General features: G+C 48.9%; 3 protein-coding genes across 3 annotated transcripts; all 3 read left to right on the top strand.

Annotated features, from left to right (window-relative positions):
* Positions 1-7632: 7632 nt before the first annotated feature.
* On the top strand, positions 7633-7902 carry RNJ42_03675 (uncharacterized protein; the record flags this gene model as incomplete). The annotated part of the gene is made up of 1 exon (XM_071053839.1): positions 7633-7902. One exon carries the CDS (start codon positions 7633-7635, stop codon positions 7900-7902), a length of 270 nt encoding a protein of 89 aa, XP_070910251.1.
* A 2037-nt stretch (positions 7903-9939) lies between these two features.
* On the top strand, positions 9940-15588 carry RNJ42_03674 (uncharacterized protein; the record flags this gene model as incomplete). Its single annotated transcript, XM_071053838.1, has 1 exon — positions 9940-15588. The coding sequence occupies one exon, from the start codon at positions 9940-9942 to the stop codon at positions 15586-15588; it is 5649 nt and encodes a 1882-aa protein (XP_070910250.1).
* A 47-nt stretch (positions 15589-15635) lies between these two features.
* Positions 15636-16121, top strand: RNJ42_03673 (uncharacterized protein; the record flags this gene model as incomplete). The annotated part of the gene is made up of 1 exon (XM_071053837.1): positions 15636-16121. One exon carries the CDS (start codon positions 15636-15638, stop codon positions 16119-16121), a length of 486 nt encoding a protein of 161 aa, XP_070910249.1.
* Between the last annotated feature and the right edge of the window lie 2382 nt (positions 16122-18503).

Raw genomic sequence — 18503 nt, 5'->3', positions numbered from 1 at the left:
GACTCTGTGCACTTCGTCAACACGACTGACAGCGCAGGCAAGTCTACTGTTGTTCCAATTACTTCCAAGATCGAGGGTGAAAACACCAGCGACTACACCACTGTAGTGACACACTCCGACGGCAGTGTTGAGACCGACTCTGTGCACTTCGTCAACACGACTGACAGCGCAGGCAAGTCTACTGTTGTTCCAATTACTTCCAAGATCGAGGGTGAAAACACCAGCGACTACACCACTGTAGTGACACACTCCGACGGCAGTGTTGAGACCGACTCTGTGCACTTCGTCAACACGACTGACAGCGCAGGCAAGTCTACTGTTGTTCCAATTACTTCCAAGATCGAGGGTGAAAACACCAGCGACTACACCACTGTAGTGACACACTCCGACGGCAGTGTTGAGACCGACTCTGTGCACTTCGTCAACACGACTGACAGCGCAGGCAAGTCTACTGTTGTTCCAATTACTTCCAAGATCGAGGGTGAAAACACCAGCGACTACACCACTGTAGTGACACACTCCGACGGCAGTGTTGAGACCGACTCTGTGCACTTCGTCAACACGACTGACAGCGCAGGCAAGTCTACTGTTGTTCCAATTACTTCCAAGATCGAGGGTGAAAACACCAGCGACTACACCACTGTAGTGACACACTCCGACGGCAGTGTTGAGACCGACTCTGTGCACTTCGTCAACACGACTGACAGCGCAGGCAAGTCTACTGTTGTTCCAATTACTTCCAAGATCGAGGGTGAAAACACCAGCGACTACACCACTGTAGTGACACACTCCGACGGCAGTGTTGAGACCGACTCTGTGCACTTCGTCAACACGACTGACAGCGCAGGCAAGTCTACTGTTGTTCCAATTACTTCCAAGATCGAGGGTGAAAACACCAGCGACTACACCACTGTAGTGACACACTCCGACGGCAGTGTTGAGACCGACTCTGTGCACTTCGTCAACACGACTGACAGCGCAGGCAAGTCTACTGTTGTTCCAATTACTTCCAAGATCGAGGGTGAAAACACCAGCGACTACACCACTGTAGTGACACACTCCGACGGCAGTGTTGAGACCGACTCTGTGCACTTCGTCAACACGACTGACAGCGCAGGCAAGTCTACTGTTGTTCCAATTACTTCCAAGATCGAGGGTGAAAACACCAGCGACTACACCACTGTAGTGACACACTCCGACGGCAGTGTTGAGACCGACTCTGTGCACTTCGTCAACACGACTGACAGCGCAGGCAAGTCTACTGTTGTTCCAATTACTTCCAAGATCGAGGGTGAAAACACCAGCGACTACACCACTGTAGTGACACACTCCGACGGCAGTGTTGAGACCGACTCTGTGCACTTCGTCAACACGACTGACAGCGCAGGCAAGTCTACTGTTGTTCCAATTACTTCCAAGATCGAGGGTGAAAACACCAGCGACTACACCACTGTAGTGACACACTCCGACGGCAGTGTTGAGACCGACTCTGTGCACTTCGTCAACACGACTGACAGCGCAGGCAAGTCTACTGTTGTTCCAATTACTTCCAAGATCGAGGGTGAAAACACCAGCGACTACACCACTGTAGTGACACACTCCGACGGCAGTGTTGAGACCGACTCTGTGCACTTCGTCAACACGACTGACAGCGCAGGCAAGTCTACTGTTGTTCCAATTACTTCCAAGATCGAGGGTGAAAACACCAGCGACTACACCACTGTAGTGACACACTCCGACGGCAGTGTTGAGACCGACTCTGTGCACTTCGTCAACACGACTGACAGCGCAGGCAAGTCTACTGTTGTTCCAATTACTTCCAAGATCGAGGGTGAAAACACCAGCGACTACACCACTGTAGTGACACACTCCGACGGCAGTGTTGAGACCGACTCTGTGCACTTCGTCAACACGACTGACAGCGCAGGCAAGTCTACTGTTGTTCCAATTACTTCCAAGATCGAGGGTGAAAACACCAGCGACTACACCACTGTAGTGACACACTCCGACGGCAGTGTTGAGACCGACTCTGTGCACTTCGTCAACACGACTGACAGCGCAGGCAAGTCTACTGTTGTTCCAATTACTTCCAAGATCGAGGGTGAAAACACCAGCGACTACACCACTGTAGTGACACACTCCGACGGCAGTGTTGAGACCGACTCTGTGCACTTCGTCAACACGACTGACAGCGCAGGCAAGTCTACTGTTGTTCCAATTACTTCCAAGATCGAGGGTGAAAACACCAGCGACTACACCACTGTAGTGACACACTCCGACGGCAGTGTTGAGACCGACTCTGTGCACTTCGTCAACACGACTGACAGCGCAGGCAAGTCTACTGTTGTTCCAATTACTTCCAAGATCGAGGGTGAAAACACCAGCGACTACACCACTGTAGTGACACACTCCGACGGCAGTGTTGAGACCGACTCTGTGCACTTCGTCAACACGACTGACAGCGCAGGCAAGTCTACTGTTGTTCCAATTACTTCCAAGATCGAGGGTGAAAACACCAGCGACTACACCACTGTAGTGACACACTCCGACGGCAGTGTTGAGACCGACTCTGTGCACTTCGTCAACACGACTGACAGCGCAGGCAAGTCTACTGTTGTTCCAATTACTTCCAAGATCGAGGGTGAAAACACCAGCGACTACACCACTGTAGTGACACACTCCGACGGCAGTGTTGAGACCGACTCTGTGCACTTCGTCAACACGACTGACAGCGCAGGCAAGTCTACTGTTGTTCCAATTACTTCCAAGATCGAGGGTGAAAACACCAGCGACTACACCACTGTAGTGACACACTCCGACGGCAGTGTTGAGACCGACTCTGTGCACTTCGTCAACACGACTGACAGCGCAGGCAAGTCTACTGTTGTTCCAATTACTTCCAAGATCGAGGGTGAAAACACCAGCGACTACACCACTGTAGTGACACACTCCGACGGCAGTGTTGAGACCGACTCTGTGCACTTCGTCAACACGACTGACAGCGCAGGCAAGTCTACTGTTGTTCCAATTACTTCCAAGATCGAGGGTGAAAACACCAGCGACTACACCACTGTAGTGACACACTCCGACGGCAGTGTTGAGACCGACTCTGTGCACTTCGTCAACACGACTGACAGCGCAGGCAAGTCTACTGTTGTTCCAATTACTTCCAAGATCGAGGGTGAAAACACCAGCGACTACACCACTGTAGTGACACACTCCGACGGCAGTGTTGAGACCGACTCTGTGCACTTCGTCAACACGACTGACAGCGCAGGCAAGTCTACTGTTGTTCCAATTACTTCCAAGATCGAGGGTGAAAACACCAGCGACTACACCACTGTAGTGACACACTCCGACGGCAGTGTTGAGACCGACTCTGTGCACTTCGTCAACACGACTGACAGCGCAGGCAAGTCTACTGTTGTTCCAATTACTTCCAAGATCGAGGGTGAAAACACCAGCGACTACACCACTGTAGTGACACACTCCGACGGCAGTGTTGAGACCGACTCTGTGCACTTCGTCAACACGACTGACAGCGCAGGCAAGTCTACTGTTGTTCCAATTACTTCCAAGATCGAGGGTGAAAACACCAGCGACTACACCACTGTAGTGACACACTCCGACGGCAGTGTTGAGACCGACTCTGTGCACTTCGTCAACACGACTGACAGCGCAGGCAAGTCTACTGTTGTTCCAATTACTTCCAAGATCGAGGGTGAAAACACCAGCGACTACACCACTGTAGTGACACACTCCGACGGCAGTGTTGAGACCGACTCTGTGCACTTCGTCAACACGACTGACAGCGCAGGCAAGTCTACTGTTGTTCCAATTACTTCCAAGATCGAGGGTGAAAACACCAGCGACTACACCACTGTAGTGACACACTCCGACGGCAGTGTTGAGACCGACTCTGTGCACTTCGTCAACACGACTGACAGCGCAGGCAAGTCTACTGTTGTTCCAATTACTTCCAAGATCGAGGGTGAAAACACCAGCGACTACACCACTGTAGTGACACACTCCGACGGCAGTGTTGAGACCGACTCTGTGCACTTCGTCAACACGACTGACAGCGCAGGCAAGTCTACTGTTGTTCCAATTACTTCCACAATTCTTATAGCTTCTGATATCTTCACCGAATCTACTACAACTACAATAATTGACTTAGGTAATAACGTTACTGAATATGTTGTGATCAGCTATTGGATAAGCATGGACGATAATGGTGTATTCACTACCGACAGCAACAGTGTCGTATACAGTCCTCCACCTGTGACTACCACGGACACGACCAACTACGAGGAGGAATACTATGAGACAGATGTGATTTCGTACTTCATCACCACCGATGAACGGGGTGAGATTGTTACCGAAAGTTCTGTGGCAAGGTATAGAGTTATGATAGATGCTAACGCAGTTTATTTCTCCTCTTCAAGCAGCACAGAGCAAACATCAAGTATAAAATCAATAATAAACAATTCCTCAACAGCAGACCCTAACACCAGCGACTACACCACCGTTGTGACACACTCCGACGGCAGTGTTGAGACTGACTCTGTGCACTATGTCAGCACTACTGACAGCGAGGGCAAGCCAACTGTTGTTCCAGTGACCTCCAAGATCACAGGTGCGGGCGAACAGACCAGCGACTACACCACCGTTGTGACACACTCCGACGGCAGTGTTGAGACTGACTCTGTGCACTATGTCAGCACTACTGACAGCGAGGGCAAGCCAACTGTTGTTCCAGTGACCTCCAAGATCACAGGTGCGGGCGAACAGACCAGCGACTACACCACCGTTGTGACACACTCCGACGGCAGTGTTGAGACTGACTCTGTGCACTATGTCAGCACTACTGACAGCGAGGGCAAGCCAACTGTTGTTCCAGTGACCTCCAAGATCACAGGTGCGGGCGAACAGACCAGCGACTACACCACCGTTGTGACACACTCCGACGGCAGTGTTGAGACTGACTCTGTGCACTATGTCAGCACTACTGACAGCGAGGGCAAGCCAACTGTTGTTCCAGTGACCTCCAAGATCACAGGTGCGGGCGAACAGACCAGCGACTACACCACCGTTGTGACACACTCCGACGGCAGTGTTGAGACTGACTCTGTGCACTATGTCAGCACTACTGACAGCGAGGGCAAGCCAACTGTTGTTCCAGTGACCTCCAAGATCACAGGTGCGGGCGAACAGACCAGCGACTACACCACCGTTGTGACACACTCCGACGGCAGTGTTGAGACTGACTCTGTGCACTATGTCAGCACTACTGACAGCGAGGGCAAGCCAACTGTTGTTCCAGTGACCTCCAAGATCACAGGTGCGGGCGAACAGACCAGCGACTACACCACCGTTGTGACACACTCCGACGGCAGTGTTGAGACTGACTCTGTGCACTATGTCAGCACTACTGACAGCGAGGGCAAGCCAACTGTTGTTCCAGTGACCTCCAAGATCACAGGTGCGGGCGAACAGACCAGCGACTACACCACCGTTGTGACACACTCCGACGGCAGTGTTGAGACTGACTCTGTGCACTATGTCAGCACTACTGACAGCGAGGGCAAGCCAACTGTTGTTCCAGTGACCTCCAAGATCACAGGTGCGGGCGAACAGACCAGCGACTACACCACCGTTGTGACACACTCCGACGGCAGTGTTGAGACTGACTCTGTGCACTATGTCAGCACTACTGACAGCGAGGGCAAGCCAACTGTTGTTCCAGTGACCTCCAAGATCACAGGTGCGGGCGAACAGACCAGCGACTACACCACCGTTGTGACACACTCCGACGGCAGTGTTGAGACTGACTCTGTGCACTATGTCAGCACTACTGACAGCGAGGGCAAGCCAACTGTTGTTCCAGTGACCTCCAAGATCACAGGTGCGGGCGAACAGACCAGCGACTACACCACTGTAGTGACACACTCCGACGGCAGTGTTGAGACTGACTCTGTGCACTATGTCAGCACTACTGACAGCGAGGGCAAGCCAACTGTTGTTCCAGTGACCTCCAAGATCACAGGTGCGGGCGAACAGACCAGCGACTACACCACCGTTGTGACACACTCCGACGGCAGTGTTGAGACTGACTCTGTGCACTATGTCAGCACTACTGACAGCGAGGGCAAGCCAACTGTTGTTCCAGTGACCTCCAAGATCACAGGTGCGGGCGAACAGACCAGCGACTACACCACCGTTGTGACACACTCCGACGGCAGTGTTGAGACTGACTCTGTGCACTATGTCAGCACTACTGACAGCGAGGGCAAGCCAACTGTTGTTCCAGTGACCTCCAAGATCACAGGTGCGGGCGAACAGACCAGCGACTACACCACCGTTGTGACACACTCCGACGGCAGTGTTGAGACTGACTCTGTGCACTATGTCAGCACTACTGACAGCGAGGGCAAGCCAACTGTTGTTCCAGTGACCTCCAAGATCACAGGTGCGGGCGAACAGACCAGCGACTACACCACCGTTGTGACACACTCCGACGGCAGTGTTGAGACCGACTCTGTGCACTATGTCAGCACTACTGACAGCGAGGGCAAGCCAACTGTTGTTCCAGTGACCTCCAAGATCACAGGTGCGGGCGAACAGACCAGCGACTACACCACTGTAGTGACACACTCCGACGGCAGTGTTGAGACCGACTCTGTGCACTTCGTCAACACGACTGACAGCGCAGGCAAGTCTACTGTTGTTCCAATTACTTCCAAGATCGAGGGTGAAAACACCAGCGACTACACCACTGTAGTGACACACTCCGACGGCAGTGTTGAGACTGACTCTGTGCACTATGTCAGCACTACTGACAGCGAGGGCAAGCCAACTGTTGTTCCAATTACTTCCAAGATCGAGGGTGAAAACACCAGCGACTACACCACTGTAGTGACACACTCCGACGGCAGTGTTGAGACTGACTCTGTGCACTATGTCAGCAATACTGACAGCGAGGGCAAGCCAACTGTTGTTCCAGTGACCTCCAAGATCACAGGTGCGGGCGAACAGACCAGCGACTACACCACCGTTGTGACACACTCCGACGGCAGTGTTGAGACCGACTCTGTGCACTATGTCAGCACTACTGACAGCGAGGGCAAGCCAACTGTTGTTCCAGTGACCTCCAAGATCACAGGTGCGGGCGAACAGACCAGCGACTACACCACCGTTGTGACACACTCCGACGGCAGTGTTGAGACTGACTCTGTGCACTATGTCAGCACTACTGACAGCGAGGGCAAGCCAACTGTTGTTCCAGTGACCTCCAAGATCACAGGTGCGGGCGAACAGACCAGCGACTACACCACTGTAGTGACACACTCCGACGGCAGTGTTGAGACCGACTCTGTGCACTTCGTCAACACGACTGACAGCGCAGGCAAGTCTACTGTTGTTCCAATTACTTCCAAGATCGAGGGTGAAAACACCAGCGACTACACCACTGTAGTGACACACTCCGACGGCAGTGTTGAGACTGACTCTGTGCACTATGTCAGCACTACTGACAGCGAGGGCAAACCAACTGTTGTTCCAGTAACGTCAAATATAAATAATGGTATTAGCACTAAATCCATATCTACCGTCTCTACAACGGTTTCCAATGTGATGCAATCTCAACTGGCACCAATTTCTAGTTCTGGTATATCACAAGGAATAGATTCAGATATACAAAGTGATTCAAGAGGGACAACTATGTTGTCGGGTACTTTATCTTACAATGGAGACAAGACATCCACTATGAGTACTTCTAACCCGAGAGCATCTAAAAGTCAAGGTACCCAAAGTAATATAATATCGCAAGATTATGCAGGTACAGCCTCGAAGATCAATTTCAATTGGGTTACTTTGGTTATCATAAGTCTTTTCTTGATTTGATCCATTTTTACGTTTAGTTAACAAAAAAAATTAAAAAAAAAAAAAAAAAATAACCAAGACAATAAAAATAGAAAAAAAAAATAACGAAGACAAAAAGTATAATGTTTAGAACCATTGTTCTTCTGTGTATAATAAAATAACGATATATAAAATTTTTAAGTAATAATAAATAAAATAAAATAAAATAAAATAAAACAAGTTTCTTTGAAAAAGATAGGATCGATATAGCCACACTTGAATTTCGTTGCCTTAGGTAGCGAACGCGCGGCAGAAAAATCTTGCTCGCCATGTGACACTTTTTCTCAGAAACTTAAGCAAAGCCAGTAAAGCACTTTCTGAATTGTTCTCGGAGGCTATCTTGTTGGTTCTTATTCGGTGGTATGGAAGAAAGAGAAATGAAAGACGGGAGAACTCGGGAAAGGTAACAAAGACATGAAAATCAGGATTCTTATTTCTTTTTGTGGGAGAGGAGGATTTGCGCCCTGTCCAGAAGAAGGAAAAAAAAAATGAAGCTCGATTACTTTCCACGAAGCTGAGGTACAGAAGACATCGTAGAGAAGAGGAAAATCCCAAAGGAATTTTCTTTTTTTTCTTTGTTAAAAGAGGTAATCATGGTAATTGGCAGGAAAGAAAGAACAAAAAAAATAAAAGGGGGCTACGACTGACCCTAGCTTATTTCCGTAGCTTAAAAGCACTATACCGCACGTTAATTAGGGTTGGTACGGAAGATCTTCTACAGCATTTTCACTGTATTATAGAGGAGGGGGTCGATATTTGTTTTTGTTTTGTTTTTGATTTTGTTATTGTTGTTGCTCCTTTCGTTACCTAGACAAACGGGTTTGTGTGACGGGGTCTGCTTGTTTTGTGTGCGTTGTTTTTGTTTTTTTTGTTAAAGTTTTTTTGTCTGTTATTAGTAATCTGGGTACTATCAAACACAGTTCTTTAATCCGTGGAATTGCCTGTAATTCTCTGTATCGCCTGACAGATATCTGCAGCACCGAAAAAGGGAAAATCACAGAAAACTTATATGTACAGAAGATGTCGTAGATAATTTGCTAGAAAAACTGACGGCATTGAAATGTATGCAGCATAACGTGATAGTGTTGTTGATTGTTCTTAAAAAAAAAAATTTCCCTCTTCGGCAAATACCAACAAATTTCCATGTCGCGCAAATCTCTTTTTTTTTAAATATTTATTTAATTTCTTTTTTTATTTCTTTTCATGTTGCCGAGAGAGAGTTTGCTTGGAGGGGAGAGCGGCAGTCCCGCAACAGCCATACACTGGGCCCAGTAGTGTGGTAGCGAGAGAATGGGATTGGTGGTGTGGAGTGATTTAGTCAGTTGACAGGGACTGGTTTCTTTTTTTTTTTTCTTTTCTTCCCGTTCTTTCTTGTCTTTAATTATTTATGCTAAGTGAAAAATTTCTTTGCTAGAAGTAGAGACTTAGCTTTGGGATAATAACAATAAAGTGGAAATAACAGTCCAGTGAAAATTAATGAGTATAACAATAAAATAAAAAAATGCCTTTAAGAATATATGACATAACAATTTAGAATACGAAGAGAGGGAAGTGCATGTAGTACTACATTTACTCTTTTTATTTTTTTTTTTTGCTTTTTTTTCTTTCTTATTACTACGAGATATTTTTTTTATTCTTGAAGTAACATTCCATTCTTATCACATCCAATCCCATCCCCCCTCAGTTTTTTTGTTTTATTTTGTGGTTATTGATCTTTTATAAAAGTAACATGTTAGATTGCTATGGTGTTTTTATTCTTTCCCATTTTCCATTTTCTTTGATTAAAAAATAGATAACATAATTAACAACAGATCATAATATCAAAATATCAAAATAATTATAATCAAAAATAATTATAAAATAATCATAGACAATAGAACAATATTAAATTAAGAATTAAAATAAAGCAAAAAAGTATTATCTTCCTAAATTTTTTTTTTTTATTTTGTGAAATTTGTTTTTGATATTTTTTAAACAAAAAAAAATACAACAAAAACCACTAACCAAATATAGCAACAAATGTTTGTACATATTAACTTGTTGTTATTTTTACTGTCCCTAGTATTGGGTCAAACTATCTCAAGTGATGAGACTCTAAATGGTGATCAAGATTTTACCGAAGAGGTTAACGTGAATAGTGGTATTACTCTTGGGATAAACGGCGTTGGTGCGTTGTTTGAGAAGGGTTTAAATGTTGACGGTACCTTGGATTTTGAAGTTCCTTCAGGTAGTACCGAACAAACTTATTTCAATGTTACCTCGGGTTCTGTCACTGTGGGTACCGATGGTACCTTGAAAGTAGTCAATAATGGTAATGTTGTACCTTCCTACAGGTTCATTGTCGATGATTTCATCAACAAAGGTACCATTACAATTAGCTCTACTCCTCAGTACTTTAACCCCTTTTATGATGTTTTCTCATTAAAGGCCTCAGGGTCTTTCATAAATGAGGGTACAATATCTCTTAATCATTTAAATTACTTTTCGTGGGGAAGCGGCACATTTGTTAACAATAATCTATTAAAACTCACCAGTGGTTCTCAGATTGCCATAGCGAGCAACAATTTCCAAGGTACAGGTACCATCGACTTATCGGATCAAGGGTTTCTATGGTTCGACAACCCAGGTGTCTACGGTATCGGCGACCAGACTATAAAATATAATGATGGTTGGATATTTTTCAACAGTAAAAAAGGTAACAAAGAAGTTAACTTGACCCTGGAGGATTACGGTTCACCCAATGGAGTATTAGGGTTCACAGAATCTATTGATAGTATCGACTACGACGATGTAGCTGGTGTATTAATTGTGAAATCCGGTGGCAATACCTACAACCTTAACATTGGGACTAACTTTGATGCAGGATCTTTTCTGCAGGCAGGGTCGTCTGTTATACCATCTCCTATAGAAAAGGTCAATATAAATGCCAATCTTCTTGTTTACGTAGGGACTACTATCCCACCATTGGCAAAGCCTTATACTACGTACGTAACTGACAAAGGCATTGAGCACGAGATTGTCGTGTCGTACATTTCGACAAAGGATGACCAAAAACATCCAATCACGTTGACCACAACTAGTACTGTGGTCCCACCACTCCCAAATATTTCCACCAGTATTGTAAACGATGAAGGTGTGACTGAATATGTCGTGTATTCTTATTACACCACCACCAATGATCAAGGTGGGGAATATACGACATCAACTACTGTGACCTACAGTCCTCCAGCCGTGACGACGATTGATACGGAGAGCGAGCACGAGCACTTCCACACAGTTGTGTCGTACTTCGTTACAGTCGACAGTGCTGGGGAGATCGTGACTGGCAGCACAGTTGTGAATGCGTCCACGTCGTACGATCCAGCCCCTTCAGCCACGACAGTGAAGATTGACCGTGGTGACGGAGTGACGGAATACGAGGTGATCAGCTACTGGCTCACAAGCAGTGACAATGGGGAAGTGTACACAGCCAGCAACAGCAGCGTGTACAGTCCTCCAGCCGTGACGACGATTGATACGGAGAGCGAGCACGAGCACTTCCACACAGTTGTGTCGTACTTCGTTACAGTCGACAGTGCTGGGGAGATCGTGACTGGCAGCACAGTTGTGAATGCGTCCACGTCGTACGATCCAGCCCCTTCAGCCACGACAGTGAAGATTGACCGTGGTGACGGAGTGACGGAATACGAGGTGATCAGCTACTGGCTCACAAGCAGTGACAATGGGGAAGTGTACACAGCCAGCAACAGCAGCGTGTACAGTCCTCCAGCCGTGACGACGATTGATACGGAGAGCGAGCACGAGCACTTCCACACAGTTGTGTCGTACTTCGTTACAGTCGACAGTGCTGGGGAGATCGTGACTGGCAGCACAGTTGTGAATGCGTCCACGTCGTACGATCCAGCCCCTTCAGCCACGACAGTGAAGATTGACCGTGGTGACGGAGTGACGGAATACGAGGTGATCAGCTACTGGCTCACAAGCAGTGACAATGGGGAAGTGTACACAGCCAGCAACAGCAGCGTGTACAGTCCTCCAGCCGTGACGACGATTGATACGGAGAGCGAGCACGAGCACTTCCACACAGTTGTGTCGTACTTCGTTACAGTCGACAGTGCTGGGGAGATCGTGACTGGCAGCACAGTTGTGAATGCGTCCACGTCGTACGATCCAGCCCCTTCAGCCACGACAGTGAAGATTGACCGTGGTGACGGAGTGACGGAATACGAGGTGATCAGCTACTGGCTCACAAGCAGTGACAATGGGGAAGTGTACACAGCCAGCAACAGCAGCGTGTACAGTCCTCCAGCCGTGACGACGATTGATACGGAGAGCGAGCACGAGCACTTCCACACAGTTGTGTCGTACTTCGTTACAGTCGACAGTGCTGGGGAGATCGTGACTGGCAGCACAGTTGTGAATGCGTCCACGTCGTACGATCCAGCCCCTTCAGCCACGACAGTGAAGATTGACCGTGGTGACGGAGTGACGGAATACGAGGTGATCAGCTACTGGCTCACAAGCAGTGACAATGGGGAAGTGTACACAGCCAGCAACAGCAGCGTGTACAGTCCTCCAGCCGTGACGACGATTGATACGGAGAGCGAGCACGAGCACTTCCACACAGTTGTGTCGTACTTCGTTACAGTCGACAGTGCTGGGGAGATCGTGACTGGCAGCACAGTTGTGAATGCGTCCACGTCGTACGATCCAGCCCCTTCAGCCACGACAGTGAAGATTGACCGTGGTGACGGAGTGACGGAATACGAGGTGATCAGCTACTGGCTCACAAGCAGTGACAATGGGGAAGTGTACACAGCCAGCAACAGCAGCGTGTACAGTCCTCCAGCCGTGACGACGATTGATACGGAGAGCGAGCACGAGCACTTCCACACAGTTGTGTCGTACTTCGTTACAGTCGACAGTGCTGGGGAGATCGTGACTGGCAGCACAGTTGTGAATGCGTCCACGTCGTACGATCCAGCCCCTTCAGCCACGACAGTGAAGATTGACCGTGGTGACGGAGTGACGGAATACGAGGTGATCAGCTACTGGCTCACAAGCAGTGACAATGGGGAAGTGTACACAGCCAGCAACAGCAGCGTGTACAGTCCTCCAGCCGTGACGACGATTGATACGGAGAGCGAGCACGAGCACTTCCACACAGTTGTGTCGTACTTCGTTACAGTCGACAGTGCTGGGGAGATCGTGACTGGCAGCACAGTTGTGAATGCGTCCACGTCGTACGATCCAGCCCCTTCAGCCACGACAGTGAAGATTGACCGTGGTGACGGAGTGACGGAATACGAGGTGATCAGCTACTGGCTCACAAGCAGTGACAATGGGGAAGTGTACACAGCCAGCAACAGCAGCGTGTACAGTCCTCCAGCCGTGACGACGATTGATACGGAGAGCGAGCACGAGCACTTCCACACAGTTGTGTCGTACTTCGTTACAGTCGACAGTGCTGGGGAGATCGTGACTGGCAGCACAGTTGTGAATGCGTCCACGTCGTACGATCCAGCCCCTTCAGCCACGACAGTGAAGATTGACCGTGGTGACGGAGTGACGGAATACGAGGTGATCAGCTACTGGCTCACAAGCAGTGACAATCGGGAAGTGTACACAGCCAGCAACAGCAGCGTGTACAGTCCTCCAGCCGTGACGACCACTGCGACGACCAACGCCGAGGAGGCCTATGTTGAGACAGATGTGATCTCGTACTTCATCACCACAGATGAGCACGGAGAGATCATCACCGACAGCCATGTTGTGAAGTCTGGATTTATGGTCGATACTGACGCGCAACATACATCTTTGAATCCTCCACCTCCTAACACGACGGAGATAGTTGACCTGGGCAACAATGTGACTGAGTATGTTGTAGTCAGCTACTGGATGACAACGAACTCGTATGGTGGATTTGTGACTGCCAGCAACAGCAGTGTGTACAGTCCTCCAGCCGTGACGACCACTGCGACGACCAACGCCGAGGAGGCCTATGTTGAGACAGATGTGATCTCGTACTTCATCACCACAGATGAGCACGGAGAGATCATCACCGACAGCCATGTTGTGAAGTCTGGATTTATGGTCGATACTGACGCGCAACATACATCTTTGAATCCTCCACCTCCTAACACGACGGAGATAGTTGACCTGGGCAACAATGTGACTGAGTATGTTGTAGTCAGCTACTGGATGACAACGAACTCGTATGGTGGATTTGTGACTGCCAGCAACAGCAGTGTGTACAGTCCTCCAGCCGTGACGACCACTGCGACGACCAACGCCGAGGAGGCCTATGTTGAGACAGATGTGATCTCGTACTTCATCACCACAGATGAGCACGGAGAGATCATCACCGACAGCCATGTTGTGAAGTCTGGATTTATGGTCGATACTGACGCGCAACATACATCTTTGAATCCTCCACCTCCTAACACGACGGAGATAGTTGACCTGGGCAACAATGTGACTGAGTATGTTGTAGTCAGCTACTGGATGACAACGAACTCGTATGGTGGATTTGTGACTGCCAGCAACAGCAGTGTGTACAGTCCTCCAGCCGTGACGACCACTGCGACGACCAACGCCGAGGAGGCCTATGTTGAGACAGATGTGATCTCGTACTTCATCACCACAGATGAGCACGGAGAGATCATCACCGACAGCCATGTTGTGAAGTCTGGATTTATGGTCGATACTGACGCGCAACATACATCTTTGAATCCTCCACCTCCTAACACGACGGAGATAGTTGACCTGGGCAACAATGTGACTGAGTATGTTGTAGTCAGCTACTGGATGACAACGAACTCGTATGGTGGATTTGTGACTGCCAGCAACAGCAGTGTGTACAGTCCTCCAGCCGTGACGACCACTGCGACGACCAACGCCGAGGAGGCCTATGTTGAGACAGATGTGATCTCGTACTTCATCACCACAGATGAGCACGGAGAGATCATCACCGACAGCCATGTTGTGAAGTCTGGATTTATGGTCGATACTGACGCGCAACATACATCTTTGAATCCTCCACCTCCTAACACGACGGAGATAGTTGACCTGGGCAACAATGTGACTGAATATGTTGTAGTCAGCTACTGGATGACAACGAACTCGTATGGTGGATTTGTGACTGCCAGCAACAGCAGTGTGTACAGTCCTCCAGCCGTGGCGACCACTGCGACGACCAACGCCGAGGAGGCCTATGTTGAGACAGATGTGATCTCGTACTTCATCACCACAGATGAGCACGGAGAGATCATCACCGACAGCCATGTTGTGAAGTCTGGATTTATGGTCGATACTGACGCGCAACATACATCTTTGAATCCTCCACCTCCTAACACGACGGAGATAGTTGACCTGGGCAACAATGTGACTGAGTATGTTGTAGTCAGCTACTGGATGACAACGAACTCGTATGGTGGATTTGTGACTGCCAGCAACAGCAGTGTGTACAGTCCTCCAGCCGTGACGACCACTGCGACGACCAACGCCGAGGAGGCCTATGTTGAGACAGATGTGATCTCGTACTTCATCACCACAGATGAGCACGGAGAGATCATCACCGACAGCCATGTTGTGAAGTCTGGATTTATGGTCGATACTGACGCGCAACATACATCTTTAAATCCTCCACCTCCTAACACGACGGGATAGTTGACCTGGGCAACAATGTGACTGAGTATGTTGTAGTCAGCTACTGGATGACAACGAACTCGTATGGTGGATTTGTGACTGCCAGCAACAGCAGTGTGTACAGTCCTCCAGCCGTGACGACCACTGCGACGACCAACGCCGAGGAGGCCTATGTTGAGACAGATGTGATCTCGTACTTCATCACCACAGATGAGCACGGAGAGATCATCACCGACAGCCATGTTGTGAAGTCTGGATTTATGGTCGATACTGACGCGCAACATACATCTTTGAATCCTCCACCTCCTAACACGACGGAGATAGTTGACCTGGGCAACAATGTGACTGAGTATGTTGTAGTCAGCTACTGGATGACAACGAACTCGTATGGTGGATTTGTGACTGCCAGCAACAGCAGTGTGTACAGTCCTCCAGCCGTGACGACCACTGCGACGACCAACGCCGAGGAGGCCTATGTTGAGACAGATGTGATCTCGTACTTCATCACCACAGATGCAAGCACGGAGAGATCATCACCGACAGCCATGTTGTGAAGTCTGGATTTATGGTCGATACTGACGCGCAACATACATCTTTGAATCCTCCACCTCCTAACACGACGGAGATAGTTGACCTGGGCAACAATGTGACTGAGTATGTTGTAGTCAGCTACTGGATGACAACGAACTCGTATGGTGGATTTGTGACTGCCAGCAACAGCAGTGTGTACAGTCCTCCAGCCGTGACGACCACTGCGACGACCAACGCCGAGGAGGCCTATGTTGAGACAGATGTGATCTCGTACTTCATCACCACAGATGAGCACGGAGAGATCATCACCGACAGCCATGTTGTGAAGTCTGGATTTATGGTCGATACTGACGCGCAACATACATCTTTGAATCCTCCACCTCCTAACACGACGGAGATAGTTGACCTGGGCAACAATGTGACTGAGTATGTTGTAGTCAGCTACTGGATGACAACGAACTCGTATGGTGGATTTGTGACTGCCAGCAACAGCAGTGTGTACAGTCCTCCAGCCGTGACGACCACTGCGACGACCAACGCCGAGGAGGCCTATGTTGAGACAGATGTGATCTCGTACTTCATCACCACAGATGAGCACGGAGAGATCATCACCGACAGCCATGTTGTGAAGTCTGGATTTATGGTCGATACTGACGCGCAACATACATCTTTGAATCCTCCACCTCCTAACACGACGGAGATAGTTGACCTGGGCAACAATGTGACTGAGTATGTTGTAGTCAGCTACTGGATGACAACGAACTCGTATGGTGGATTTGTGACTGCCAGCAACAGCAGTGTGTACAGTCCTCCAGCCGTGACGACCACTGCGACGACCAACGCCGAGGAGGCCTATGTTGAGACAGATGTGATCTCGTACTTCATCACCACAGATGAGCACGGAGAGATCATCACCGACAGCCATGTTGTGAAGTCTGGATTTATGGTCGATACTGACGCGCAACATACATCTTTGAATCCTCCACCTCCTAACACGACGGAGATAGTTGACCTGGGCAACAATGTGACTGAGTATGTTGTAGTCAGCTACTGGATGACAACGAACTCGTATGGTGGATTTGTGACTGCCAGCAACAGCAGTGTGTACAGTCCTCCAGCCGTGACGACCACTGCGACGACCAACGCCGAGGAGGCCTATGTTGAGACAGATGTGATCTCGTACTTCATCACCACAGATGAGCACGGAGAGATCATCACCGACAGCCATGTTGTGAAGTCTGGATTTATGGTCGATACTGACGCGCAACATACATCTTTGAATCCTCCACCTCCTAACACGACGGAGATAGTTGACCTGGGCAACAATGTGACTGAGTATGTTGTAGTCAGCTACTGGATGACAACGAACTCGTATGGTGGATTTGTGACTGCCAGCAACAGCAGTGTGTACAGTCCTCCAGCCGTGACGACCACTGCGACGACCAACGCCGAGGAGGCCTATGTTGAGACAGATGTGATCTCGTACTTCATCACCACAGATGAGCACGGAGAGATCATCACCGACAGCCATGTTGTGAAGTCTGGATTTATGGTCGATACTGACGCGCAACATACATCTTTGAATCCTCCACCTCCTAACACGACGGAGATAGTTGACCTGGGCAACAATGTGACTGAGTATGTTGTAGTCAGCTACTGGATGACAACGAACTCGTATGGTGGATTTGTGACTGCCAGCAACAGCAGTGTGTACAGTCCTCCAGCCGTGACGACCACTGCGACGACCAACGCCGAGGAGGCCTATGTTGAGACAGATGTGATCTCGTACTTCATCACCACAGATGAGCACGGAGAGATCATCACCGACAGCCATGTTGTGAAGTCTGGATTTATGGTCGATACTGACGCGCAACATACATCTTTGAATCCTCCACCTCCTAACACGACGGAGATAGTTGACCTGGGCAACAATGTGACTGAGTATGTTGTAGTCAGCTACTGGATGACAACGAACTCGTATGGTGGATTTGTGACTGCCAGCAACAGCAGTGTGTACAGTCCTCCAGCCGTGACGACCACTGCGACGACCAACGCCGAGGAGGCCTATGTTGAGACAGATGTGATCTCGTACTTCATCACCACAGATGAGCACGGAGAGATCATCACCGACAGCCATGTTGTGCAATCTAGATTTATGATTGATGCAGAAGAACAACATACATCTTTGAATCCTCCACCTCCTAACACGACGGAGATAGTTGACCTGGGCAACAATGTGACTGAGTATGTTGTAGTCAGCTACTGGATGACAACGAACTCGTATGGTGGATTTGTGACTGCCAGCAACAGCAGTGTGTACAGTCCTCCAGCCGTGGCGACCACTGCGACGACCAACGCCGAGGAGGCCTATGTTGAGACAGATGTGATCTCGTACTTCATCACCA

This window comes from Nakaseomyces bracarensis, assembly GCF_045282275.1.
Source record: "Nakaseomyces bracarensis strain CBM3 chromosome Unknown Scaff12_0, whole genome shotgun sequence".
NCBI classification, from domain to species: domain Eukaryota; kingdom Fungi; phylum Ascomycota; class Saccharomycetes; order Saccharomycetales; family Saccharomycetaceae; genus Nakaseomyces; species Nakaseomyces bracarensis.
Note: the sequence above shows the minus strand (reverse complement) of the source record. Positions and strands in the feature narration are given on the sequence as shown.